Source organism: Carcharodon carcharias, chromosome 13 (assembly GCF_017639515.1).
Source record: "Carcharodon carcharias isolate sCarCar2 chromosome 13, sCarCar2.pri, whole genome shotgun sequence".
NCBI classification, from domain to species: Eukaryota; Metazoa; Chordata; class Chondrichthyes; order Lamniformes; family Lamnidae; genus Carcharodon; species Carcharodon carcharias.
In genome coordinates, this window is record NC_054479.1 from 53,547,841 (window position 1) to 53,575,098 (window position 27,258).

The 27,258-nt window shown below is 43.5% G+C and overlaps 1 protein-coding gene across 2 annotated transcripts in view; it reads right to left on the reverse strand.

The window, feature by feature from the left end:
- Window positions 1-8,335: 8,335 nt before the first annotated feature.
- The window catches only part of LOC121285910 (oxysterol-binding protein 2-like), a 195,142-nt gene continuing 176,219 nt past the window's right edge, over window positions 8,336-27,258 (reverse strand). For both annotated transcript variants that reach the window (XM_041202852.1, XM_041202851.1), the window contains 6 exons: window positions 26,198-26,318; window positions 22,442-22,545; window positions 22,074-22,169; window positions 19,823-20,007; window positions 17,292-17,512; window positions 8,336-15,564 (listed from right to left, as the gene is read on the reverse strand). In XM_041202852.1, the coding sequence (XP_041058786.1) occupies window positions 15,422-15,564; window positions 17,292-17,512; window positions 19,823-20,007; window positions 22,074-22,169; window positions 22,442-22,545; window positions 26,198-26,318 (870 nt within the window). In that variant the 3' untranslated portion in view covers window positions 8,336-15,421. The remainder of the gene's footprint in view (window positions 15,565-17,291; window positions 17,513-19,822; window positions 20,008-22,073; window positions 22,170-22,441; window positions 22,546-26,197; window positions 26,319-27,258) is intronic.

The following is a 27,258-nucleotide window of genomic DNA, read 5'->3' on the forward strand; positions in this document are numbered from 1 at the left end:
TTGACCTGTTCGTGGTGCTCAGGAAGGGTGAGTACCATCTTGGCATGGGTTAGTGTGTTGAATTGTTTTAGGCTGACCGACTCCCTGTGGAGCTCAGGGGTGTTAGAGTCTGAGTCAATCACGCTGGAGCTGGCCAAGGAGCTGAGCCCTGACTACTTGGACTGAGAGCCTTGCTGCTCGAGGGCCACGAATCTGTCCTGCAAGTTGGTCCTCAGGTGGGATTGGCTGGGCTGCAATAGTTTAAATTCAGAGTCACAGAATCACAGTGCAGAAGAGGCCCCCTCGGCCCATCGAGTCTGCACCGACACGTGAGAAACACCTGACCGACCTACCTAATCCCATTTACCAGCACTTGACCCATAGCCTTGAATGTTATGATGTGCCAAGTGCTCATCCAGGTACTTTATAAATATTGAGTTATTTTAGTTTGAAGGGGGTATATGCAGGCTGTAAAAAGGTGTAAGTAAGGTAAAGATAGGGTAAGTTTGTTTTTAATTAGTCTAAGAACAAGGGTAAAGAAACTAGTTTAGTCAATTCTGGGAAGAAAGCATTTCTGAAGGGACTGGTTGAAACAGCACAGAGATCAAAGGGAAGGAATGCATTGAAGGAAATACTGATGCCTAGGTGAGGTACCCAGAAGACAGCAGGGTAGCTGGTCAGGTCTCCTAGAAGACAGCAGGGTAGCTGGGCAGAACTCCCAGAAGACAGTGTGAACAAGGCCAGACAGGGAGAACCAGTTGCTGTCAGCCTCAGGGGTTGCCCCAAGGGAAAAAAGACACTGTGTGTAAAAATTACTGGAATTCTATAGATTTTGAAAACTATAAGGCTAGTTGCTGAACAGAAAAGGGGACGGTTAGCTGAGGGTAGTTAAAGTAAGATCTTGTGGAACTGTTTTAAAGTACTGTTTATTGGTGAAGCCATTCTTGAGTTGAAATGTAATTGTGATTTTTTTGTTTCACTCTTTTAATCAATGTTTACTCTGTTATAAAATCATCACAAGTAGTCGGAGACATCATTTCCTAATTTCAGAACCTCTTCTCATACTATCCAATTGCAAAAACCATTTTGGCAACTGTTTCAAGTTTCCCTCTGGGATTTGGGCAACTTGGTCTTTAACATCAGCCATGCCATAACATGGGTGAGAAACTACGTTGGGTAGAGAAGCAAAGAGATCTGAGAATACAGATACATCAACCACTAAAAGCAGCCACTCAAGTTGATAAATCCCTTTCAACCCAGTATAATTCTGCAGAACCTGCACTATACCTCATCCAAGGCACTGGAACATTTGCAGTCCTTCATTATTTAAGTTATCAATTTTAATGGTAGATAATGCCAATCTGCTGAGTGACTTTGGAAAGACATAAATAAAAGAGCAAAGATGATGATATGGTGCACTGGAGCACTAATGGGAAAGAAAATAATCTGAGTTCCCCCTTCTGAAGTTGCACTGTGATCCGTGCTGGGAGTAAACATGCACTGAAGTCAAATGAGGATGGGATCAGGATGTTTTGATGTCCATTGTAGTCAATTAGCTTTGTCAGTAGTAACTGATTAGACTTGAATATGAAGCATGACCACTTGATGGGTGTGATGTTGGTCTTACATCACACCTTCATCCACCATTCAGTTCTTAATCCCAACCATTTTCTTGCAGGGAAAGAAGGGAAAAGCTTAAAGGGGTCTTTTTTGGATACTTCCTTACACGTCCTGGCGGCAACAGGCAGATAGGCATATAGATAATCTGATCTGAACTGTGTAGAATGTATGCTGACTGGTTTTGTTGTGAGTGATGAAAAAGTTACATTTTCCACCTACCTGTTGAAGCAACAGTGCTTTCTGGTATGTCAGGAATGTTGCTGCTGTCACTGCTTTGGTATAAGGGTGGCGTTTTTTGTCCTTTGTCTGGTGCATGGGGAGTTTGTACCATGGCCTCATCCATTGCCTATTTTATCCACCGCTTTTTGCAAGATCTATAGTACTGCAGGTAGAGGTACTGCAGGAATAATCAATGTTCCTCTGTCCTTTCAGGAGAAGACATCCCATAATAATATTGAGAGGTTGCGGACTGGGTGAGGACCCCCACACCTCCTTATCCTCTCTCGGTATGAGCAGGAGGCCTTGGAGCTTGAGAGGCGCCATGGACAATAAATGGGCAATAAATGGTGGCCCAGCCAGCGATGGCCACATTCCATGAATGGAGTTTTAAAAATGCACCTCGGTCATTCGGCCGCAGTGAGCTGGGGTGTCAGACGAAGGTAAGAGTGCAGTGCACTGAGTTGAGAATTTTAGATGGTGCAAACATTCTTGTGTAGTCTCTTCGTTGATGGGAACCTTGAAACTGCATTCCCCATTGATCATTGAAAGACGATGGCACCATGATGCAGATCTCCATGGTCTCACCAGGGTGCCAGGCATGCACAGTGACAGTGTCATGATTTAAACTAATGACATGTCCTTCTTCGCCTTTAGATCTACCACCAAGCAGCAAAGCACAGGACCTCCAGGAGCAACCCCTGACCCCGGACGACAACCATGCTTCCCAAGCACCTGTAGCATGCCCACACTCTGAACCTCATTAGTTCAGTGGTTATTCGGTGCACATTGGTGAGGGTACTTCACATTCATTTGAGGTGCAGGCGAAGGCACAGAGTGCCCAGGATGCCAGCAGTCAGAGGACTACTGGAAACTAGGACGATGCTCAATTGAAGGCTGATGATGAGCCTTTGGAGTCCTCCATTAGGCAACAGATGCTGGATGTCCAGCGGGGTGTGCGGATGGATCTGGTGGAGATCCAAGAGTTTATACGTGCTATGGTCTCTGTTATGGAGGAGTTGGTGCGGAGCGTGAGCACTGTGTTGACCCTCATGGCCGAGCACAATGCCTCCTCCGTGGAGAGAGTGGTGACTGTCATGGAGGGGCAGCTCCAGGAACAGCGTCAGGGGTTCCTGGGGTTGCGCTTGGATCTGCAAGCCCTCACACAGGCACTGAGCTCAGGTGGTCAGTGTCCATGTGTGAGGTGGATGGGGCACCCAGTATCCCAGCTAAGTGCCTGTCCATCAAAGGTGAGCAGGGAGGTCCACAGTAACCTCACATTGTCAAACAAGCTGCTTGTCATCTCTGGGGGCTCCTCTCAGGGTGCTTTGGATGATGGCAGCATCCGCCCTTCCGTCAGTGATCGTGGCACCTGATGAGGCTGCGATAACTGGGGAGATGCCAGCAGTGGCACTGGCCACTCCCTCCTAGGCGGGGCCAGCACAGGCTCCACTGGCCAGAGGACGACCGCTAAGGTCATCAAGGCCAACAGGACACCAGAGTCAGCATGCTGTCTCCAATGCCGGTGCCAGTGAGGTGGGAAGAACCTCGACGTAGCACTCGTAAACATAAGGTTAAAGAACCTTAAGCTCTTGGTCACGGGTGATCTTTTGTTCCTCCATTTTGTTTTTCTTTTTTCAATGGTGTGACCACCAACACCAGACATTGTTCTGTTCAAGACTATGTGAGTTGCAACATAAAATTATGTTTTCTTTTGTGTTATTGGCCTGAGTATGCTTCATTTATTTTGTAGGTGCAGGATAAGCCAGTTTGTCATGCTGGACGTGCGTGGCTTGAAACCTTATCGCACTGAGTGTATCTTGGGGGCCAAGGAAAGGGTCATTTCTGTGATCCAGGATGGAGGCGGCAGCCCTGGCATGAGGCGGTACTCTTATTTGGCAGCCTGGCTGAAGAAGCATTGGTTCAAGGTGTCCCTGCCTCCTGGAGATTACCGAGGTCTGCCTCCACGCTCTCAGCGTTCTCCTCACCATGGTCCTCTTCTGACTCACTACTGGATTCATCCTCTGTGGCCTCTGGAGATACCTCAAGATCCTCTTCTTCCAATGGGACCACCCTTGCTGGTGCCAGATTGTGGAGAGCGCAACATGCAACCACAATCAGTGACACCCACTCTGGGGGGTATTGCAGTGCACCCCTTGAACGGCCCAGGCATTGGAGGCACATCCTGAGAAGGCCTATGGTTCTATCACTGCCCTTGTGCAGGCATGTATCCTATTGTACTGCTGCTCAGCCTCTGTTCTTGGCTGGCAGAGAGGGTTCATAAGCTACCTTTTCAATGGATGTCCCTTGTCATCCGGCAGCCTTCCATCCAGCCAGGCTGGAGCACTGAAGAACCTTAACATCTGGGAATATCTCAGGATGTAAGCATCATGGGAGCTGCCAGGGTACCTTGCACAGACTTGCAGAATCTGCATCCCGTGGTCACACATTATCTGCACGTTCATGAGTGGAATCCCTTCCTGTTGACAAAGGCACCCGGTTGTGGCCTTGTACAGTTGATGACATGCTGAATGCGGGGGAACCCAGGAATCACTGCAAAGCCTCTGGCTTGCTCAGCCTGGCTGGCCTCGTCCATAAGGAAATGAATGAAAGTCAATACCCGCCTGAACAGAGCTATTGAAGTAGCTGTATCGCCACCTGTAAACCCTGGTAGCAGGATACTGGCATTTTCTATGGCCCCTTTCGCCTTGGGCTACCTGCTGGTCCTGTGCCCCTTGCCCTGCACCTCTTCTCCCACAGGTCCTTCCCCTGGGAGCTGCAATGGGACACATGGCCTCCTCTCCCTTCTGTCCCTCTCTTCATCTTCAGAGGAGGTGCCTCCAGCAGAGACCACAATCCCCATTACCAGGGTAACAGGATGCTGTCTGATACCTGGAATTGTCCACATGGTCCAAATCCTCAGGGGGCCTGGAAGACACCAATGAGTCCTGAAACGCTAAGAATGAAGCCCCGATCAGAGATTAAGCTGACAAGTACCAATAAACCACCAGCAGCAAGTTATCTCCAAAACTCCTCACTACTCACACTGACAATGCCGCTGACCCTTCTTATCCCGCCTGTGGGTGAGGTTTTGAAAATTGTGAGCTGCCCGCCTGTCCATGTGATGGGTGAAGAATCACACACGCAACGTTAGATCACCGTCAATTGGGTTCTCGGGCCTTAACTGGCCTCTTAATTAATGGCAGGTGCAGCTCCAACTCCCATGCACACCCACTGAGTGAAACATAGCGTGAGTGCGCAATGGCATTGGGACACTTGCCTGACGTCATTGCGTGTCATTTTATACTTGTTCGGGTCAGGCATGTACCTGTCCAACGAGTGAAAAATTCTGCCCTAAGTTCCCTACTTTCATTCTCCTTTGCACTTTCTGTATTCTGCTTGAATCTCCATTGGACCTGACATTTACCATAAATCAATTCTGATGAAGGGTCATTGATCTGAATTGTTAACTGTTTCTCGCTCTACAGGTGCTGCCTGACCTAAGCCTTTCCAGCATCTGCGGTATTTTGCTTTTGTATTATTATTTCTAGCATTTTGTTTTTGTTTCAGATTTCCAGCATTTTTGCTTTTGGATTCATCTTAACACTTTTGTTCTTTTAAAATTTAATCTCCGTTTCTTCAGTCATCCAGGGGGTTTTGGATGACTGAAGATGACGCTCCTTTGCACCTCACAAGGTTGTGTCTATACTGTACCCAAACTCTCTCCTCCTTGATGGCATCACATTGCTCAATTGCTGATTTGTTACTTCTGTTAGTCTGTTAATAAATCTCAGATATGAATGGACAGATTTCAACAAAGCTTGGTACACAGATAAACTATGGACCAAGGAACAACTGATTAGTTTTTGGTGAAGGTGTGGATTCGGATCCTGAAATTTTTTTAAAGGATCTATTAACATTGGGAGATAGGATGAACTGACTTTTTCTTAGAATGTTGAGTTGTCTCAGCTGCTGTGGTGGAATTTGTCACAGCTGTCAAAATGTGAGCAGAGATTTCAGAACAGGTTGTTGGATGTGGATTGGCCTGAATCCTCTTCAGTGAGATGGAAGCTGTTAATGAAAATATTTTATCAGCTTTGTAGCTATAGATCATGAACCAGGCGGGGAAAAGCTTCAAGGAAGAGCTGTGTAATAATAACAATGGTGCTGTCAGACCGGCTGAGTTTTTCCAGCATTTTCTGTTTTTATTTCAGATTTCCAGTATCCGCAGTATTTTGCTTTTATAATAATAATGTTGAGTTAACACTGCATGGTGGAGGTATGTACTCTACTGAGTGCCCTCTTCACTTGTTAATCTTTGCTTCCACTCCAGATGGGCCATTTTCAACTCACTGAAATTAATCCTACTTCAGTTACCTTCACCTTAAATTGTTTCCATAACTTCTTTAAACCTAACAAGATTGTGATCCCAGAGAACTAACGAGAGGAGGGTATACAATTGTGTGGTAGTGAACACTCAGCAATAACTCTAGATCCCATGTCGCAGCTTCAAAGTAATAAAATGTCAAAATATCATGTTAATTACCTTAGCTATACTAACTTGGGCCACTGACAGATCTAGCTGTTTAAAACTGGCTATCCATGAGGTGATGTTTGGCACCAGTATTATTGTACGCCATCACAATCTGTAAGCTTGTGGTTTAGCCAATCCCTCATTCTTCCATCATCAAAGAGGGCAACCAAACCTGTTTGAATAGAACATGAAAGAGGGGTTGCCAGGGGCAGTATATGGTTTATTTTAGAATGAGGCACCAAGACCATGGATCTACTCCACAGAGCTACCTACATGGAAGGCATCAAACCAACAGGTACAGACAGAGCAAAGCACTCCTTAATGATTGCAGCAATCTTTGCCACTCCCAGTCAAGAATAGTGGTGGACAATCAGACAACTAATGGAAGGATTAGCCTCTATGAACATTGCCATCAGTCATGGGGGTGCCCAGCACTAGCCAATTTTGAAACAAGGATGAGGTGTTTGGAAGTATCGAGTGGATGATCTCACTAGGCCTCATCCCAAGGTCCACATCATATATACCAGTGTCTAGCCAATTTGGTTCACTCCATGTGACATTAAGAAGCAGCTCAATTACTGGAGGCAGCAAAGACTATGGGTTTTGGCAATGTTTGGCTGTAGTGCATCCCAGAACTAGTCACCCCCTAGGCAAGTTATTTGAGTGCAGCCATGCAATGGCATCTAACCACCAATGTGGAAAATCGCTCAGGTATTTCCTATAGACAAAAAGGACAAATCTAAACTGAGCAACTACTGTTGTATCAGCTTCCCTAATCAATCATCAACCAACTGACAGAAGGGACAATCAATAATGCCATCAAGAGACATCTGCTCAACAATACCAGCTTATTGATGCTCAGGTTCCCTCAGGTCACTCTGCTCCAAACCTCATCACAGGCTTCATCCATGAATATAAGAACTGAATGCCAGGAAACAGAGAGTAGACACCCTGGATATCAAGGTAATATTAAAATGGGTATGGCAGCTTGGGGCCTGAGCAAAAGTGATCAAATATGGAAAAGCCATCCAATGGCTGGAGTCATATCTGCCAAAAATGATACTGGTGTTGACAATGAGAATAAAATCAATTTTAAAAAATGGCACTACCTCCATATTACATACATGTCGTAAACTTACTGTTGCAGCCCAGGGCCTCATTGCAGAAATGGTTCTGCAATCAGGAGAATTTCTTCCTCAATGTCTAAACTCACACCATTAACAGTGGGCATTTGCTTTTGATAGCAGAGGGCAGCTTGGGCCCAAAATTAGTCAATACCTTCAGTACAGAAGATAACTAGACAAGAAAGTGAGCCCAAAACAAATAGGTAAAAGTGAAAAATGTTATTAGCCTCACTATATTCAGCATTCCATTGCACAAAGCACAACATGCATTGGTAGACACATTACACCTTTTCAGATGGGTTTTTGAGCTAAAGTACCAGGGCTAACACTGACAGATTTTTGTCAGTAACAGCAGTGTGCAGAGCTACCATTCGGTGACTCTATTTTAATGGTTTGAATGACTCAATAGGGCAATCCCGCCATCCTACAAAGCAAAGCTGCTCTGGATTGATATAAACCATAACTTATACTGCCACAGTAAAAGCCAGCTCCCAGGCTGCTCTGCTACTGGTAATAGGCAATGGGGCAGTAGGATAATTGCAAACCTGAGGGGTGTAATCTATTTAAAAAAAACCTAAAGCACAGCAGATGGTGATTAATCTAGAAACTGGGATGGCAATCAATCTAGAACACAGCGGTCAGAAAATCAATCTAGAACACAGCAGGGTGCTCTTACTGGATAATGTGGTGGCAGTCAATCATCATTGTTTGGATTTTCACAACTGTATTCTGAAGCATTCCACCAATGGGCTGAGATAGCATTACTTACTCAACCAATGTCCAAACACTGAAAATTCAGATTGCTGTAATTAGAAACTAAATTATGAGTGGAACATTACAAAGCACCAACATCACATGGATCTTTATTTCTGAATTTATTTTATTTCCACTTTTTTGGCATTTTCATCTTTAATCTCACAAGAAGGGTGTGTTCTGTTGTCCTGTCAGTTCAACATGGATTTTGATTGGTGCTGGTTAGATTAGAGATTGAACTGTGGTGGAATATGCAAATGGGCAGGTGAGTGCACCCAAAAGCTCAAATTTTATGCAAATAATTGATTAATGTATGTAAATATAATCCTTTAAGCAATTCAAATGTACATAGAAAATAAGGAGCTTTGGCTACTTGCATAATTAAGCAGGTTATACAAGTACATGGGAAGAACATGATTAACACATTGAGCACTGGACATACCTTTGCACCACTGAAAATACACACTATTCTGTTGTGTAGTCTCAGCAAGCTAGATTTGCTGCACATTTTCTATCATTGAATATTACAAAGTAGAATTAGAGAAAGGCATAACCATCACTGAGCTTTTCTGTACTAACAATGAGAATAAACTCAATTTCAAAAATTGCAGTCTCTCCATATTGCATACATGTCATAATATTTACTGTTATACTGTTGAGTTCAGCCCCTGGTGGTGATCTTCAGTAGGTGATCCAAGTGTTCCATAATAAAGGAACACTGGTAATTCTTGCACAGTCCACCAGAGATTGTGATTTTTGTCCCTTATTCAAGTCTTACCATGGTGGGAACAACTTCCCGATACTAGCCCACCGAAATGAGTCTTGAAATGCGAGTCAAGAGGGAGCTGGAAATTGCATCTATTCATCAAATGGTAGAATGTGGGCCCCACTGTATCCGTGCAGAGCGCAATCCAGTTGCTTGTACGTTCAACAAGTTGCCCAATTGACAAACATTTACAATGAGACTCGGGGACAGGTGTTGGATATACCAACATCCAGATAAAATGGTCAATTAGGTCCAGTATTGAGATTATGGCATCATGCTTTAGCACCTTTAGATAGTAGACTTTCATATCCTCTACAGGGTACCCACATCTAACCTCTTTTTTTACTACCAGGTCCTCTTGCTACATTTTATTTGTTATCAGAGGGGAAGTGAGCACACAATTAATGTATAGGTCCTCAATGCACAGTTTAAGTGAAACCATCCCCACCGAAATGGACTTCAAATCTAAAACAACAGTAGTAATGGGGGTAGTCTTAGCACTCATGAGAAGGCAAAAGTTCAAGGTACCTTTCATCAGTTCTCAGGGGGGATAAGAGGTAATCAGCATTGTCCCATGATATGGTCTACTTCATTTTAATGTGGCTCAATTGGCTTATTACAATATTTAGAGAACCAGACATCTCAATAGCCTGTCCATTTCTGTTTTGAGGAATTAGACAGCCCTAACACTGTGCTACTCAATCCAGGTACAGATAATTTAGCTGAAAGACCTGTGCTTAACCCTGAAGAGGAATCCAAACATCAACTTCAAAGTGAAGCAACAACCTATTGGATTGATTCAACCCTCTTCCCTCCTCCCAAGAAAAATATTTCCTGTGTTTGTGGTTCATAACCTTTGCTGACAGGAACTTTGAAGAGACAATGCTGAGGAGTAAGGCTCTAAACCATAAATGGTATCATCAGTGTCAATGTGCAAGTTTTCAGAGAGATATTGTCCCAGAAAAGCTTCTCAACTTTGCATGGTTTGGTTGAGGGGTTTACTGCATTTTCATATAAATCTACCAGAACTAACTCAGGTGTCAGCGTCCTGGTGTAAGTCCGCAGTTTGCCCCATTCAGTTTTGAAACAGCGTTTCATCCAAGGATGGATTGTTTACCATCTAGTGGGGCAAAAGTGGACTCTTCACAAAATGTATCTAAATAGGAAAGTGTGGTAAGCAATTCTGTAGAGGACTGTTCTCTGTCCTCAATATCAAAGGGTGTAAATTTAAAATATCAGTCTGAAATCATCTCAGCAAGGAGAAAATATTGGAGACATCTGTGCCATCCAAATGGGTTTGAGGGAAGGGTGCAGCGAATGAAAAAGCAGAGCTAAAAGATAATGGAGATAAACACACACACACCTACTGACCAATCATAGAGCAGCATGGATGGGATGTGGGGATTTTGCAGGTCAGACCATGCTGTCCTCCTAGCTGAAGGGTACAGTGAGAGGAATCATAAGGGAACTGAAAATGGAAGGGAATAAGAACAGGAGATCTGGGGGAGAGGGCACCCCGACATATTGCAGTTGTCAACGATCAAATGAATTCAAAAATTCAATTTCTTCCCAGAGATTCGAGTTGTCATCAGACTAAAAATCTTAGCTTTCTCTTCATCTCTCATTTCCCCTTAAAGTACTATGGATTCACTCAGGGCAGACCGTGTTGTTTTGACATTATTGATATGCAAATCTTAACAATATTATAAATATATGATATGATAATAGTCAATCTCTTAAATGTAAACTGCAGATCTCTACAACCTCAGTTTTATGTTCTAAACAGTTTAAATAATGTAAATATATATACATGATCTATTTGGGTATTTTTGTCCCCACAAGATATTCACAACTGCTGGTGGCAAGCTAATGCTTCCAACGTTCTACAAATCTATTGGAAGTAACAAGCTACGTTTGTGCTGTGGCAAGTTAGATTCAGAGTCAAATACTGTATAACAGAGAACAAATCCTACTACTCAAAGGGGTGTAGCGCTATGGTTACAGTGGAATCCATATATACATATTGGCCAATTACTGAATCTGGGTATGCTCCCGTCGGTAAACGACGGGATCATGAGACCTCACTTTTCACAAACCGAGGAAGGTTGATTCAGGGGGTTCATTTGTTTAAGGTTGGTGCTTCTGTGAAAACTTGCGGAAATGAGGAAGAGTTTTCCCAGTTACAAGGGCAGCCATGCAGTCCTCTGCCCCAGGCCTGCTACTGCCTCTGAATGAAGTTCTCAACAGTGACTGGGATGAGTGGGCTCAGGGGTGGAAGACCAATTCCCTTTCTGATTTCCTCTCTTCCCCCGGGTGGAAACATCTGGTCTCCGTTCAGCCCCTCTTCCTGTTAGCCCAGCTAATGGATTAGAGTTACTGTGTGGAAACCCACAAGTACATCAGGACATAAATGCATTGTGCATCTTTAAAAGGAAATGTTATTATGAAGAAGCGTTTTCATTGCATTTATACGTGAATGTAAGTGTATATCAGGATTCAACTGTATACATAATGCAGAGAGGGCACAAGCACCTGGTTCAATAGGGAAAACAGCCCTGGGAGTTGCTTCTCAGGGTCTTATTGCTCATTCTGATTCACTGAGGAACTGGTTCGTGAAAACTACCCAATTGTTGTCAGCAGGGATTACCAACGCATTAATACATGCTCTGAGCGGTCTGTTATTTCTTCCTCAGCTCGTTTCCATTACAAACCAGCAGGTAACTCTCCAATTATCCATCTTTATCTATCTCTAGTCTGTGCAAATTATGTCCAAAATCAAAGCATCAACTAAGTTACAGAGCTCCTTTGGATGTGTGTGGAGAGGTCAGGGTTAAGTTACTTCATAAGGAGTATTTGGAAGGACCTATAACTGCTCAAGTTCAAATGTCATACAATTGGACCAGGGGCTAACCTCTTGCTTCTGTTAAGTTAATTAAATTCTCCAGCTGAGAGCTTCCAATCAGAACGAACAACAAATTACCACTAATAAAGTGCCTTCAATGTAGAAAAACATGTCCTAAAGTGCTTCGAAGAGTACAACAAATGAATGCTAAGCAGGGGAGGCAGGGTGGTGGCATTTGGGGTTCAGGGACAGAGGGTGAGTTAGGTGCTCAAAGGCATAGTCAAGTAGCTAAGTTTATAGGTGCTTAAAGGAGAGGGAAGAGGTGGGAAGTGGGAAAAGTGTTGCAGAAGGTAGGGCCGAAACATTGAGATAGTGCCACCACTGATGGTAGAGTCCCACATATGTCTTTCTGGGTCTGAATTAGTCTTCAGTCATTGGCAGATTCTCAGCCTGCCTGATCTTTTAAATGTAGAAGGAAAATTAATGGTGGGACACATGATTAGAGATATAGATTTGCAATAATTAAATTTAAACTGTTCATCATTATTCTTCATTGAAGTCTGTTGCCCAGGACTCAATCCTAAATGTTACACAGAGGCAGTCACAGACTCATCAGTCACCCACTGTTGCTCCGTCAAAAGCTTCTGAACTGCTGGTTGCAAGGAGACATCTTATGTACACAGCTTTATGTGTGGCTTTATAATCAGGGATTTCATACCACAAGAACCCTGTTCATGATATCACTGCAGCAGCACTTCATGATGTCACCAGTGCTACTTCCCCCAAAAGTCCTAAAGTAAAAAACACAGCAACATTGGAATCACGAGATTAATTAGGGTAATTCAGGCAAGATCATCGGCTACAGGAATTTATGATTCAGTTCATACTCTTAATCTTCTCTATTTCTGGGTTCTTCCTGCATCCTATTCCCAGACTTCTCTCCACGGCTGCTCAGCCAGCTCCGAATAGGTACTCAACAGGATTTCTTCAAGCACCTTCCTGGGAAGATTCTGCCATCCCTGCACATGACGGAGATTAGGAGCTGAGCAGTGCAGGGGAGTTAATTTGCCACCTCTTGTCCTCTGGCCAATGTAATTGTGATCCAACAAGGACTCATTAGTAGGAGCTTTACAGGATTGTACCACTGTTTAATTATAAGATTCAGTAAGCAGGAACCTTCTCTAGGTTGATACTGCAGCATTGTAACATGCCATCCTTTAACTGAGATATTAGGCTGAGGGCCTCAGTGTGCCTATTTGGGTGAACATTAAGGGAGGGCAGTGGGGATGGCAATCTTGAAGGATGAGATCCAATGGGATGAAGAGAACTCTTCATCTGAACCTTATGTTATCTTTTCTAGTCACACGCTGTTGGATATCTTCAATAGCAGTACACACTACCCAGCTGGTATCTTCTGAATGGGTGCCAATCCAATGAGGCATGTGTACACAGCCTTACTCTCCACTGCCGGTCTTTGTATCATACTGTTTCCTCAGGAACAAACCATAGGCTATCCTGTTTGGGAGCTAAACAAATGCAGACATTCCATGTCTCCTGACAGTGATCCCTCCAACGCAACAGAGACCGCTTTCAGCTTCTGCTGCAGAACTCTTGTCTGACACTCAGTACCCCCCAGGTTTATGTAGCATTGGTGTTTTATTTAGTGGAGTTGGTTGTAAATTGGGAAATGTGCCAGGTGGGGGAACTGAGGAAATGATCCCTGCACTGGGACACTGGTGACTGCTCAGCATTCTGTGACGTCTGAGAATCAGTCACTCTCAGGAAATAAGAGCTCTACTTCCAATCCCACTTTGTGTCAGCACGACGCTCCACGGTTTTGGGTTTCCTCTAATCCTGTGGGATTATGGCACCAAAAGTCTGCAGCAGGTGGCAGTGGGAATTCTGTGTGACCCATAAGCAGTGACATCTAATGGCCAGAGGGTGCTATAGTCAGTTTTCATTCTTTTTTAAATATGCATCAGTTCTCCCCCTCCCTCCCGGCCTTGAACTGATAAATCTCATCAAACCGTAATATAAACATTGATTTTCAGAAAAATAACCCATGGCTGGGTCAGGCCTGCAAGTTCTACCACACCTCATGTTCATGCAGTAAAACCAGCAGCATAAGCTGATTTCCAAGATGATACTCAGTGATATCCACTCCACTGTACCGGGGGAAACATTTTCCCAAAAGGATAGCCTGATCAGCCTCATAACCATCCTGAGAACACTGTATGCACCATGCTACATAGCTGGCTTTTCAAAGGAGCTTGTCACTGCCGTTTTGATTTACGTGCCTGCTTTTGGTGGGCACATTCTTTGACTCTCGCTCAGGAACCATTTTGACAATTAAAGGGCAGGTATCACTAACAAGGTGCGAGACAGAAAGCCAACAGGTGTTCAGCGAACAAACCCAAGAGTGTGCTATGCTGTTCTGTAAATCTTGGCAGCCATGCCTGGTCCATCCATATAGATTAGAAAGGAGTGACAGAAAGTTGCCAGGCTGTACTACCCTCAAAAAAAAATCTGAATCAGCAATAGTTCAGCATAGCAGGAGCAGATAGCAACCTGTAGTGTCAGTGTTCTTGCAGATTGTGTTGGGGTGAGTGTGTGTGGCAGAAAGTGGGGCTAATCTGCTAAAGATGGTGAGTCAGAGAATAACATCGATGATGCATCATAAGTTAGGCCAAGTGATTTGGTGTAACAAACCATGCAAATCTCTACACTGTTTGGAATGTGATTTGCTACCTGGCTACTGTAATTATACAATGATGTCCCAGAAGCATGAAAATGTTAGGGTCTAAGGGGATCTAAAACATGACTTACTCAAACTAAACTAAGATATGGGACAGCATTCTTCAAACCCTGGCTGTCATGATCTACACTTCACCCTCCAGAAGCATAACTCACAGACTTTGTAAAGATAGCTTAAATTCTTATTTCAATTGCAGTAAAGCTTTGTTGAAGGCCCCTCCCTACTTGGCTGCTAGTTCTTTTGATGGCTGAGCCTTTTGATTCTGCAGCTTTACCATCTCTTGATTCCGAGACCATCAAGGACCCGGTGTCGACAGCCCATTTGATACTGAACAAACCCCACCTGCCTTCCAACACAGAATGACACTGGCAAACACCTCCGCCAGTAATCTGTGCTGTTCATTTTGATTAAATAATAAAATCTAAATCCAGCTATACTGAAAGAAAAAGCTCTGGTCAGGGAAACGTTGTGACAACTAATGATCATCTCGTTCATACCCAAAGATACGGATCACATGTAACATTTGGGATATGGGGTGGGGTGAGGGGGATTTGATTGTTAAAATACTGGTGCTCATGCCCAATCCCCAAGCAACCCACAGCTTTTACTTCCTGGACATCTCAGGCTAACTGTTCTTGGGCCTTCTGAGGTGTGTATCCTTGTCTAGGGTGATGGGGGCATGGTGTTCCTTCGCATTGACGTTGTCTGTACCAGAAAGCTGCCCAGTGTTTCCACTGTTTTGAGTTCCACAGTGGAGGCTCGCGGCACTCCTTTCCTCTCCCACAGGTGGCCAGGGAGACGCTCAAGTCCATCGGGCCAGAGTCAATGGCACTCAGAAGATATCTGGGCAGATCTTCCAGTCCTGTGTCTCCTTACATTCCCAGTAGCCACCTTTGTAAACGTACACCTCCTCTCCAGTGATGGGGTCCTCTTTCTTCTCAAACCATACTGGTTCGTAGGGTTCATATTCCCTGCCTGTAAAAAAAAATAACTTGTATTTTCATTGTGTCTTTCAGAAACTCAGGATGTTCAAAAGCTCTTCACAGCCAATGAAGTACTTTTGAAGTATTGGCATCATTGTAACATAGGAAACACAGCAGCCAACATGTGCACAACAAGGTCCCACAAACAGCAACAACCAGATTTTTTGCTAGTGTTGTTTAATGTATAAATATATATGGCTAGAACACCAGGTGGAACACCCATTGCTCACCATGGTGGTGAGATCTTTCATGACCGCCTGATGAGGCAGACAGGGCTTGGTTTAACATAGCTGATGTGATGGCACTCCAACAGTGCAGCACTCCCTCAGTACTGCATGAAAGTACCACCCAAGGCTATGTGATCAAGTCCCAGGAATGTGTCTTGAGTCCACAACCTCCCGACTCAAAGAGGCAAGAGGGCTACGAATTGAACCAGGGCTAATGCAACAAATCAAAGTTCCTTTGTGCACCTTTGGCAATAAGTCTGCTCCCAATTTCCATGTATCCAACTAATTTATTCTTAAAACTTAAGAGTGAGCCCGCATTTACCACGTCAGATGGTAGCTTGTTCCACACTCTCACTACTCTCTGAGTGAAGAAGTTCCCCCTAATGTTCCCCCTAAACCTTTCTCCTTTCATCCTAAAGTCATGTCCTCTCGTGTTTATTTCTCCTAATCTAAGTGGAGTCTACTCGCATTTACTCATAATTTTGTAAACTTCTATCATATCTCCCCTCATTCTTCTACGCTCCAAGGAATAAAGTCCTAACCTATTTAATCTTTCCCTGTAACTCAACTCCTTAAGATCCGGCAACATGCTAGTAAATCTTCTCTGTACTCTCTCAATCTTACTGATATCCTTCCTGTAGTTAGGCGACCAGAACTGCACACAATACTCCAAAGTTGGCCTCACCAATGTCTTATACAATCTCACCATACCATCCCAACTCTTATACTCAACACTTTGATTTATGAAGGCCAGTATGCCAAAAGCTTTCTTTACAACCTTGTCTACCTGTGACGTCACTTTCAGGGAACTATGTATCTGAACTCCCAGATCCCTTTGCTCCTCCGCACTCCTCAGTGCCCTAGCATTTACTGTGTATGTCCTACCTTGGTTTGACCTTCCAAAATGTAACACCTCACACTTTTCCACATTAAATTCCATCTGCCATTTTCTGGCCCATTTTTCCAGTTGGTCCAGATCTCTCTGCAAGCTTTGAAAGCCTTCCTCGCTGTCCACAATGCCTCCAATCTTAGTGTCCTCAGCAAACTTGCTGATCCAATTCACCACATTATCATCCAAATCCAAATCATTGATATCATTATGGGCTAGGTGCAGGTCAATGGGACTAGCGAATATTTCGGCACAGACTAGAAGGGCCGAATGGCCTGTTTTCTGTGCTGTAGTGTTCTATGGTTCTAATATTGTGAGCACACTCAATTTCCTCAGAGTGATTTTTCCCTTTTCCCAAACACTCTGTTCATCCCTGAGGTTTTACTGGGTTTATGAATTGTCTTCCTTGTCTGTAAGGCGTATTGCACTTTAAGCCTGAGGTGTGCTGGGAGATGTTAGTTTCATTAGAGAGGTTCACACATTAAGGTTAAACTGGGTTCAAGCCCTGGTGTCAGAGGTACAAGTTCAGAGTTCTGTGTCACCTCGCCACCCAGTTCCACTCCTAGTTGCAGCTGAGCCACAACAAGCGCAGTTGATGCTCACCTTCCTCTGCAGCTGTGGCTGCCTCCGCCTCCCTCAAGCGCCGCACGGCTCTCTGCTTCTCCTCCAGTCGCTGCTTTTCCACGTTCGCCTCCTCCCACTCGCCGTTCTCCATCAGACGTTGATCTGGTCGCAAGCGGCTGTCAGTCGGTGCCATTCCACTCTCCATTTCATTCAGGGTCAACGCTAGTTCAGAGAAGTAGTACATGTTTTCTGCATTGTCACTGCAACAAAAGAACAAGCTGTTACTGTACATTCTAGTAGAGTAAACAATATATTGGCCTTGGAAAGGGGTGAAGCATAGGGTCATTAGAACAGTACTAGGGCTTAAAGGGTTAAATCACGAGGGGAGGATCTTTAATTTGGCTCGCAGTTCTTTGAGTGTAGAAGGTTGAATGGTGATCTAACTGAGGTCTTTAAAATGATTAGCAGATTTGATAAATGTAGATTCAGAAAAGTACTCTTTCCTTGTGTGGAAGAAGTCCTCAAAATGAGGGCATGATCTTAAAATTTGAGCAAGGAAATTCAGGATTAAAAGCAGGAAACACTTCAAACAAGGGTAATGGAAATCTGGAACCCACTGGGTCAATTTTAAATTTTCAGGACTGAGCTCAATAGATTTTTTTTGGGTTCAATTATCAAGGGAGACAGAGGAAAGGTGGGTTAATGGAGTTGAAGTACAGATCAGAAGCGATCAAACTAAATGGCTGAACAAGCTTGGGGGGCTGAATGGCATATTCCGTTTCTATGTTCCAAGGGCCCATCTAGGCCTCAGGCCCCACGCAGTGCATGCTATTGATGTAGTTGGAGTTGTCTTGCATGTTCTTAAAAATAGCAATGACTTGGCTTGTGTATGAAGCACAGTGACACAAACAACTTGTACTGACTGTATATAGCATCTTTAATACAAAAAATGGTCCAGGGTGCTTTACAGAAGGGACGAAAGAATTAAAGGAATGAACAGCAAGCCATGTGTGAGAGATAGGTGGTGCAATTTAAAAGCTGGGTTGAAAATGGTATAGCAACGGTAAGATTTAGGGAGGGAATTCCGATATGCAGGTCAAGTAGGTAGAAACAGCTATGTAAAATCTGACAGCTCAGGAGGCAGCCATCATATCTGTATTGGCTCTCTGAAAGAGCACACCGTCATTAGTTAGGGGTTTGTCTGAGAATGGAGATCCTAGAAATGGTGCAGTCAGAACTTGATAAGATTGGTGGCTCTGCCACGAATGGCGGAGCCACAGGAGGGCAGGATGGACAGAGTTGAAGGAGTGAGGGTTGCTGGAGGGGACAGAAGATGGAGGAGGCTGTAAAAATAGGGAGGGCAAGGATATGGAGTGACAGTCAAATTCAATCCCTTAGGTACAGGGAGACAGTGAGAAAGGTTGAGCAGGACTTAGGGGATACTAGGGTAGAGCCAGCTGAGTTTTGAACAAGGTCACGGATAATGAAGGCTAGGAGGCTGGAAAGTAAGATACTGGAGAAAAGTAGGAATAAAAGTTTCATTGGCACTGTGGTGGCAGGAATAAGTGGTCCAAACGTTGAGTAGGACGTGGACTTTGAAGATTTGGGTGACTGCCTCACCCAGATGCACCGATTCACACTGCAATCCGTTTTCTCTGGACCCTCATCCACGTCCAGGTAGTGACCGGCCAGAGACCCCAGATTGGAATTATCACAGCCAGATCTGGTGGTGGGGTTGTGGGATGTGGTGGGGGATGCAAGGACAGCAATGGAGGTCAGTTTGTAGGGGTCTAGTTAGGGAGAGCAATCTGGAATGACTTTTCCCTCTTAGCAAAGGCTAAATGTTGTATTTCAACTATTATGTTGACTGAAATCATCTAATTCAGCATGAGAAATTGACTGTGGGATCATCTGATCTGCATGGCTCCTCACACACTGGATCTTTGTCCACAAGTCTGTTTGAGGATCCGACAAGAAAGCAGTTTCATATTGCTTTCCCTGTTCCTGTTGGATCCCTCATATAATTCTGTAACCAACAATGAGATTATCATTTCTTGTGTGGCTGAATACTGCACCAGGCATGACCAAGATGGTGACAACTAACTTTCACACCTCCACGGAAATGTAGCTGTACGTGAAAGGAATGTTATGAAAGGGCTAATTGTGTCTGCTGGGAAGAGGTTCTCTAGGGGCTAAGTAAAATTAGGAAAAAGTGAGACAAGGCCCCTTCAGATGGAAACAGGTTGCATAACGTCAAGTTGGAACTGGTTGGAAGCGAGTGCAGGGATTAATTCTCCCAAGTTGTAATGGATCGCTTTACAGTAATGAAAAGGGGATAAATCTCTGCTAGGAGCAGGTTGTCACTGTAAGTAGGTAGAAACAGGTGTGTAAAATCTGACAGCACAGGAGGTAGCCCATCATGTCTGGCACTTTGAAAGAGCACACCATCACTAGTTAGGGGTTGTCTGGGATTGGAATTAGTAGAAATGGTGCAGTCAGAACTTGATAAGATGATGGTTGGCAGATCTGCGCTGCGCAGTGCGTTTGCAAAGTCAGTGGCCGATACTCACGGAAGTGCATACTTCCTCCACAGCACTTTGGGAGGGAGAGTTTGGTAGACAGTTTTCTGTTTGCCCTCACAGCTGGTCCCGTCTTGACTGCTCTCCACAACCTTTGCAAACTCCATCTTTTCATCCCATGTTCCTGACAGGATGTAGCTGGCTTTGCTTTCGGAGTCTGTCACCACTCCTGTTACCTGATTGCACCAAGAAAAAAATGTCCTCTTATCATGTTACACAAGACTTCTTTAAACTTAGAGAGAGGATGCTTTCCCTGCATCAGTCTAGTCATCTCAACACTCCCTAATCATAAGGTTTCATCATATTTTGATGCTGGACCACCTATAGGATGAAAGCTGACGGCAGGTGGCAACTCCATAGGCCCAAATTACCACAAATTCTGCCTAACTTTATACATAGGGCTTACTCACCCAGTTCTAACTGTGCCACCACTGCATCGTATGCACAAATTTCCTTCTGTGCCACCTTGGATAGCAATTTGCTCATAGAGTTCCTCCCGTGCCATCACAATAAATGCCTAGGAACCTCAGTGAGCTTGAATTGTGACTAGGCCATTCGGCCCATTAAGCACATTTTAAGTTCAACATGGGCACTCTCTGAATCAAGAGTGATGAAGTGAAGTAGCTGAGGTGAATAAAATAATCTATTTAGGAGGAACCTAGATTAGTACATGAGAGAGAAAAGAATAAGATATTGCGATAAAGTTAGATTTTGTGTGGGAGGAGGTTCATGTGAAGCGTAAACACCAACACAGCCCAGTTAGGCTGAATGGCCTGTCTCCGTGCTGCAAATTCAATGTAATTCTATATTCAGTCTTAGTGTACCCTGCAGGCCCTGAAATTCTGTGGAGGTCATCCAGGGTCTCCTGGGATAACTCCACTGGCAGACTGAAGAAGTCATTGGGGAAATGGTGTAAACGACTGTCTTTATGGGGATGCACTGGTCTTCCCCCCGCAGAACACGCCTGAATTTTCAGGGCCCTGTTTTACTTGAGACTCAAAATTTTAAACCCCTGGTTGTGTGCACATGGCCCAAGTCAATTGGCAGTTAGAAACCTAACAACAATCGTAAGTGAATAGAGCTTTTCTTCCTTTTCATCAGTTAAGTTGCAGACAAGTGTAGCTCCCTTTCAGGACTAGCTACCCTCAGTACATCTGTAAGCAGAACCCACTTGAGCCAGGAATTGGGGCTTTTATATTATCCTCGAGTAAACAATTAAATATATAAGTAATTTGGATAACCATCGCCTGTTACTGAAACAAGTTCCCTTGTTTTCACTCAACTACCTCTAGGTATTTACACAGAACAGGTTGTGGAAATAGGTTCAACAGTGACTTTCAAAAGGAAATTTGGATAAAAATTTTAAAGGGAAAAAAATTTGCAGGGCTACAGGGGAAAGAGCAAGGGAGAGAGACTAATTATATAGCTCCTTCAAAGAGCCAGCACAGGCACGGTGGGCTGAATGGCCTCCTTTTGAGCTGTATGATTCTCTGAACAGTTTTCAGCTAGAGACTGAGCAAGATGATTGTAGAAACACACTCTGGGAGGCTTCTTAGTCACACAAAACTAACTTTATTCATACAAGAGCTTCCATGGTTGCTTGTATCCAGCCAGCCCCTCATACAGCCATTTTTCCCCCTAGGAAACCCCTCCCCAGAATTTCTTCCCGTGCGTTAGCCACACATTGGTTGAACAAAGCACGTGAGCCCCACTCAGCTGAACTGATGTTAAAGTGACAGTCATCACAATGATTTCCTAGGATCAGACATCCTCTCCATATTCAATCAAGAACACTTACTCACTCTCCCGGAAATAACAAACTGACTCCAAATGGAGTGGGGAGAGGCAGAGAAATTTACAATAGAATGAATAGCTGGAAGGAAGGTTAGAATCTACACAAAGAAAGCCCAAAGACCAGAAGTGAAAACCAAGCTTGCACAGAGACAACCATCCCTGTTCCCAGCAAGCACTGTGGCAGGATCACACGCACAAAGAAAACCTTTATACAGAAACATATGGTTCACAACATTCAGTAAGGCACCTTTAATGGTCACACATCATTTGTGGTGACAATCACCAAGACTCTTTGTGAACTTTGTACATGGGGAATGAATTATTCTAAAATAAGTTGGAACCAAGGGAAAGGACAAAAAAAGAAAACCGCTCTCAGTTACCATCAAAGTAAAGGCTCCCAGCTGTTAGCTGATGTTTCCCTAGGGGCAGAATATGAGGTGCCACTCACCTTCCTGGCGCATTCCCTTGAGAAGTAGCTGTAGGGACTGAATTTGAGTTGACACTTGTCCTTCGTTTTGTTATTTATGATTTCGATCTCTCCTGACTGAAGGACAGAGAGCACAATTATACATAGGATCTATGACAAACTTTTAACAAAAATATTAAGTATGGTTGATTGAAGTCCAGTAGTTGAGTGAGAACTGGATCTGATTTACAAAGCTGTCTGAGAGCATTTTTAATGATTAGCATTGCAGATTACAAAGAAAACTTGTACTAGTCCAGTCCATAATGAGGCGCCGCTTTGGGAGTCTCATTTACTTATTTAATAAACTGGACTAATGGTAGTCTAAGCATTGTACACAGCTCTATACTAACCTGGTCAATCCACAGCTTGCCCACGATGATGTTGTGCACTGTGGAAGTGACCTTCCTCCACACATAGTGGTTGCCCCCACTGTTGAATTGTAAGTGAATAGCACCTGTGGGACAAGAGGCAGTTGAAATCAGTGCAGACAGGACACAGGTTCTCATTTACTCGGGGTTAAGCCATGCATTCTGTACTCTTAGACTCTAACCTCTGTTATACCAGCTGGAATCAAGTAGCATGCAGATCATCATTTAAAAGAGAAGAGACAGGTTCACTTTATAGATGTAACTTCATCAGATATGGCACATTCGTAACTTCTACAGGAATACAAGTACAAGCCAGGATACAAGCACAGAAAAAGCCAGCTTGTCTATCAAACCTGCCCCACAGCCATGATGCTTGGAGCATTGTGACTAGACCCTTCCTCCCTACCCCTAATTTTTCCGCAGGTATGCAATATCCTGGAAGAGGCAAAACCCAAGGGCCAATGAAAAGTTAGGGCTTGTCCTTTCCAGCGTGAGGGACTTCTTAATGGAAAGGTAAGTCTTAATTACTACTAAGCAACCTTTCTGGCTCTGCAAATGAACTTTTACAAGTGTGGATGCTCATTCCTTCAGATTTTAATTATTGTTGGAAATTTAAAAATATAAACTAACTGAAATATTTCTCCAATACTTTCTTCAGTTTCTTTTGTATCTCTCTCTCAATGCAAACTTTCTTCCCCTCTCTTTATTTTGCTTTAATGATTTGACATTGAATTCACTATTATAATCTGAATATCGTTCAATCTGATTGGTTAATAAGATACACAGGTGCTTGCCCTATTCATAGAGGCCCTGTAGAGAGCACTGTGTCCTTTCAGTGGTTGGTTGAGGTGTACCTCCAGTGTAAATGCCCACGAAAAGCCGATGCACAAATGCAAATGTAACAAAGCGGCTGGCACTAGTTGTTCACTGTTGACCGCGTACAAAAGTTTTGGAAAAGACAGAGGGCAAGTCAGAAATGATTTCAAAATGGAAGGAATGTAAATGTTAGTGGGAGAACCCTGTAGGAACATGAAAAAGAAGATAAAAATTGCTGTAAATGCACAGCTAATCGTTCAGTGTCTGTATAGAGAAAAAAGTGCTTAACTTTTCAACTAGAATCTTCATTAGACATTGGTTCAGAATTCTGGTATTCACGCAAAATATTGGCCAGAATCAGTTTTTCCCTCCAAAGAGGCCACCTGATCTAGTGTTCCTGCAGCTTCTGTCTTTATTTCAGATTACCAGCATCCACTGTAGTTTGTACACCCCCAGGTTTTTTTTTAGCTTTGACTTTAAGTTTTCAACATATGGAGGTTTTTTTTCATCCCTACAGGCAAATGGAGGGAGTGAAATCTGTTTGCAATTGTAGAGTGTAATGTCCAGTGTATTCTGAACTTTCAGACAATACTTTTAAAAAACTTGACACAAACAAGCAATCAAAATGGCTGCTGAAAATCATGTGACCGTTGGCATTTAAGCTACAGTCAGTATATATACTCGGGCGAATATCTAATTGAATACAGACATTCATATACATCTGGAAAATTCACACATCTCTTTGTTTAAGGATGGGTCAACACAAAAACAACTGTGGAATTTCCAGGCTGCCTGACTCCATGCTTTACACTGAACAAAAGGGAACATTGAAATTCAATTCTTGGCAGATGGAAGTGTCATGAAGCTATTAATGTATATATTTTGGAAAATATTTTTCTTTTAAAATAGAGGTTTAGTCTGCGGGTGCGTCTTAGTTGGATTAAAGCCAGCTAGTCTGGGTGCTTTGATGTGTACTAGTTTTGATATGTAAGAGAGATAGCGTGCATCTGCATTTTTTGAATAAAGCATTCAAGAAGTGGGATGAAAACTGACGCCTTTCTAGTAGTCACCAAGCCATACGTTTATATTATTAATTAAATTGGTATTATGAAAGAGGTTTCATTGTTAAAAGGTGAAGTTCAAAGAGGCTGGTGAGGCAATGAGAAGTTGAATTCAATCAGTGGTGTTAGGTATAACTTCAGCAGGTTTTGGGCGTGTAAAGCAGAGGCAATGTGAGATCAAAAGGCAGCTGCAAGCCTCCAACTAGCACCACAGCAACCAAAGTGAAAGAACCTCATTTTGAACTCGTAAGGTGAAAATGCTTTTCCTGTTGTTTGGTTAAGTCTATGGGTTGCTGTTGCCTTAATGGAAATTAGTTTGGGAATTTGCTAAAAGTTATGATAGTAATAATTTGTAGCCATGTGTATATATATTTTAACCAGTGTAAATTAATAAAATGTTTAATTTAGTTTAATGTAAAACCTCGAGAACTGGGGGTCTGATTCCTGAATTTAGAGTCACATCTCAAGCATAACACTTAAAATTATAGGTTATGGCAGTTGTTTAAAGTTTCCCTCTGGGATTTTTAAATAACTCAGCTTTACCAACTGCATCAGTCATAACAGAAGTGAAGAATCAAAGAAACCACAGTCCTGCCACAGGAGGCCAAAGATTGTTAACCAGAGACTGAGACATCTGTAATCTGTAAAAGTGCATGACATTTATCCGTATCTAATCTTTGAGTGTGAGAGAACGAGTGTGTTTGATGTGGCTTTTAAGTCAGGGTAAGTGTGTGAGGATAAATAACCTTTTTCATTTTTTAAACTCACAAAAAGCTTTCTGCTGAAATTATTTAATCGGAACACACACTAAAAGGGGTGATAAAACGCACACCTCTTTCCATACAAAACATCACAGGAAGTAAGAATGGCATACATTCTCTCCGTGACAGGAGGAAATGAAATCTGTTTGGGAATCTGGAGGGAGTTAACAGATAAAGTCAACGCTCAGGTCAAAGGACTCAAGAGTGTTTGGGAGGAATAGGACATACCCAGAGAAATTCTATGCTCCACAGGAAGACCTGCATCCTGCTTATTATTACAAGAAGGATTTTTGACAAAGCAGTCATCCTATTTGTATTTCACTAATGCATGCGGTATGTGGGACTGAGAGTTTATCTGACTGGAGTTGCACTAAATCATTGCCTTGCATGGAAAGGATTTTCAGAGCCCTGAATGACAAGGATGGGAGGAAATGAAAGATCAGGATTCTATGTACTATGATTGTAGGTGAAAGTGTGGGACAAATGGAAGAGTGAGCGACAGCTTTGTGGAGATAGTAATCCCTCTGGAAAGCACAAAGGGCAAGGAGGAAGATGACTTGATACTCAGACCCCCATGTTGACTGCCAGAAAATGGCAGACAGCAATCTGCTGGTTGCAGAGGATGGAAACTGAATGCAGTGATGGATGCCTGGTGACTCAGAGGGTATTTTTGTAATTTTGTGACTATCCCTTTAAACCAAGTCCAATTTTCTGTGTTTCAAGAGAAGGGGTTTCCTTAGCAGGCTGTCACATGAATTGGGAACAGTGAAGATGATAGTAATGAGATAGAAATGTAACTATTTCATGGTAAAACTCAACACTTGACTGTCACATGCAGACAAGCACCATCCTACAGTGGGAATGTCGATCCCTGATTCACATTGCCTTTTCCAGGGGAAGAGCTATAACTGAGCAAAATATAGTCAGAAACACAGACCTCCCGTTGATGACCTCACATAGTCTAACGGAGCCTTGAGCTGTGCTTCTTTGAACGAGATGACTCTTTTTATGCTTTGTTGTTGTTAATGCAACATGTGCTCTCAGTGATCCCATTATTCTCAATTGCAGGAATATTACAGGTGAGGTAGTGAGAGCCTTACCTAGTGGCATGATGGAGAGGTACTTCCCACGAAATTTGCTGGCGATGGTGATTTCCTGCCACAGGGTCCAGCCGTATTTAGAATAGACGTGGTGGGCAGCAGCGGGCGGATGATGGCTGACCTGCAAAAGAAAGACAAATAACATAACCAGGTCCAGTCAGCACGATGTGCTACAGTACTGTAAGCAGGTCATTGAGAGTTACACAACTCATGTGGAATGTAACATGAGGCACTTGGCTGGGCATTGACTGTGGAGCAGTAAGCACGTTCTGATACGGCTATGCTGCTAAAAATTTTTAAATTTCTTTTATTCATTTACGGATTGTGAGCTTTGCTGGCTGGGCCAGCATTTTATTATCTAATCCTAGGTTGCGCTTGAGAAAGTGCGAAGAGCAGTGGGAAACCAGGGGATTGGGAAGCCTACAAAGACCAACAGAGGACAACTAAAAAAGAAATAAGGAGGGAGAAGATTAAATATGAGGATAAACTAGCCAGTAATTTAAAGGAGATTGCAAGAGTTTTTAGATATGTAAAGGGTAAGAGAGAGGCAAAATTGGACATTGGGCCGTTGGAAAATGACGCTGGAGAAGTAGTAGTGGGGAACAAAGAAATGGCGGAGGAACTGAATAGGTACTTCACGGTGGAAGACACGACTAACATCCCCAAACTTCAAGAGAGTCGGGGGGGCAGAGGTGAGTATGGTGGACATTACCAAGAAGGTGCTAGGAAAACTGAAAGGTCTGAAGGTGGATAAATCACCTGGACCAGATGGATTACATCCCAAAGTTCTGAAGGAGATAGCTGAAGAGATGGTGGAGGCGTTAGTGGTGATCTTTCAAGAATCACTCGAGTCAGGGAGGGTCCCAGAGGACTGGAAAATCGCTAATGTAACCCCCCTTTTTAAGAAGGGAGTGGGCAAAATACAGGAAATTACAGGCCGATTAGCCTGACCTCGGTCGTTGGTAAAATTTGAGAGTCCATTATCAAGGATGAGATTTCAGAATACTTGGAAGTGCATGATAAAATAGGGCAAAGTCAGCATGGTTGAATTCTTTGAGGAG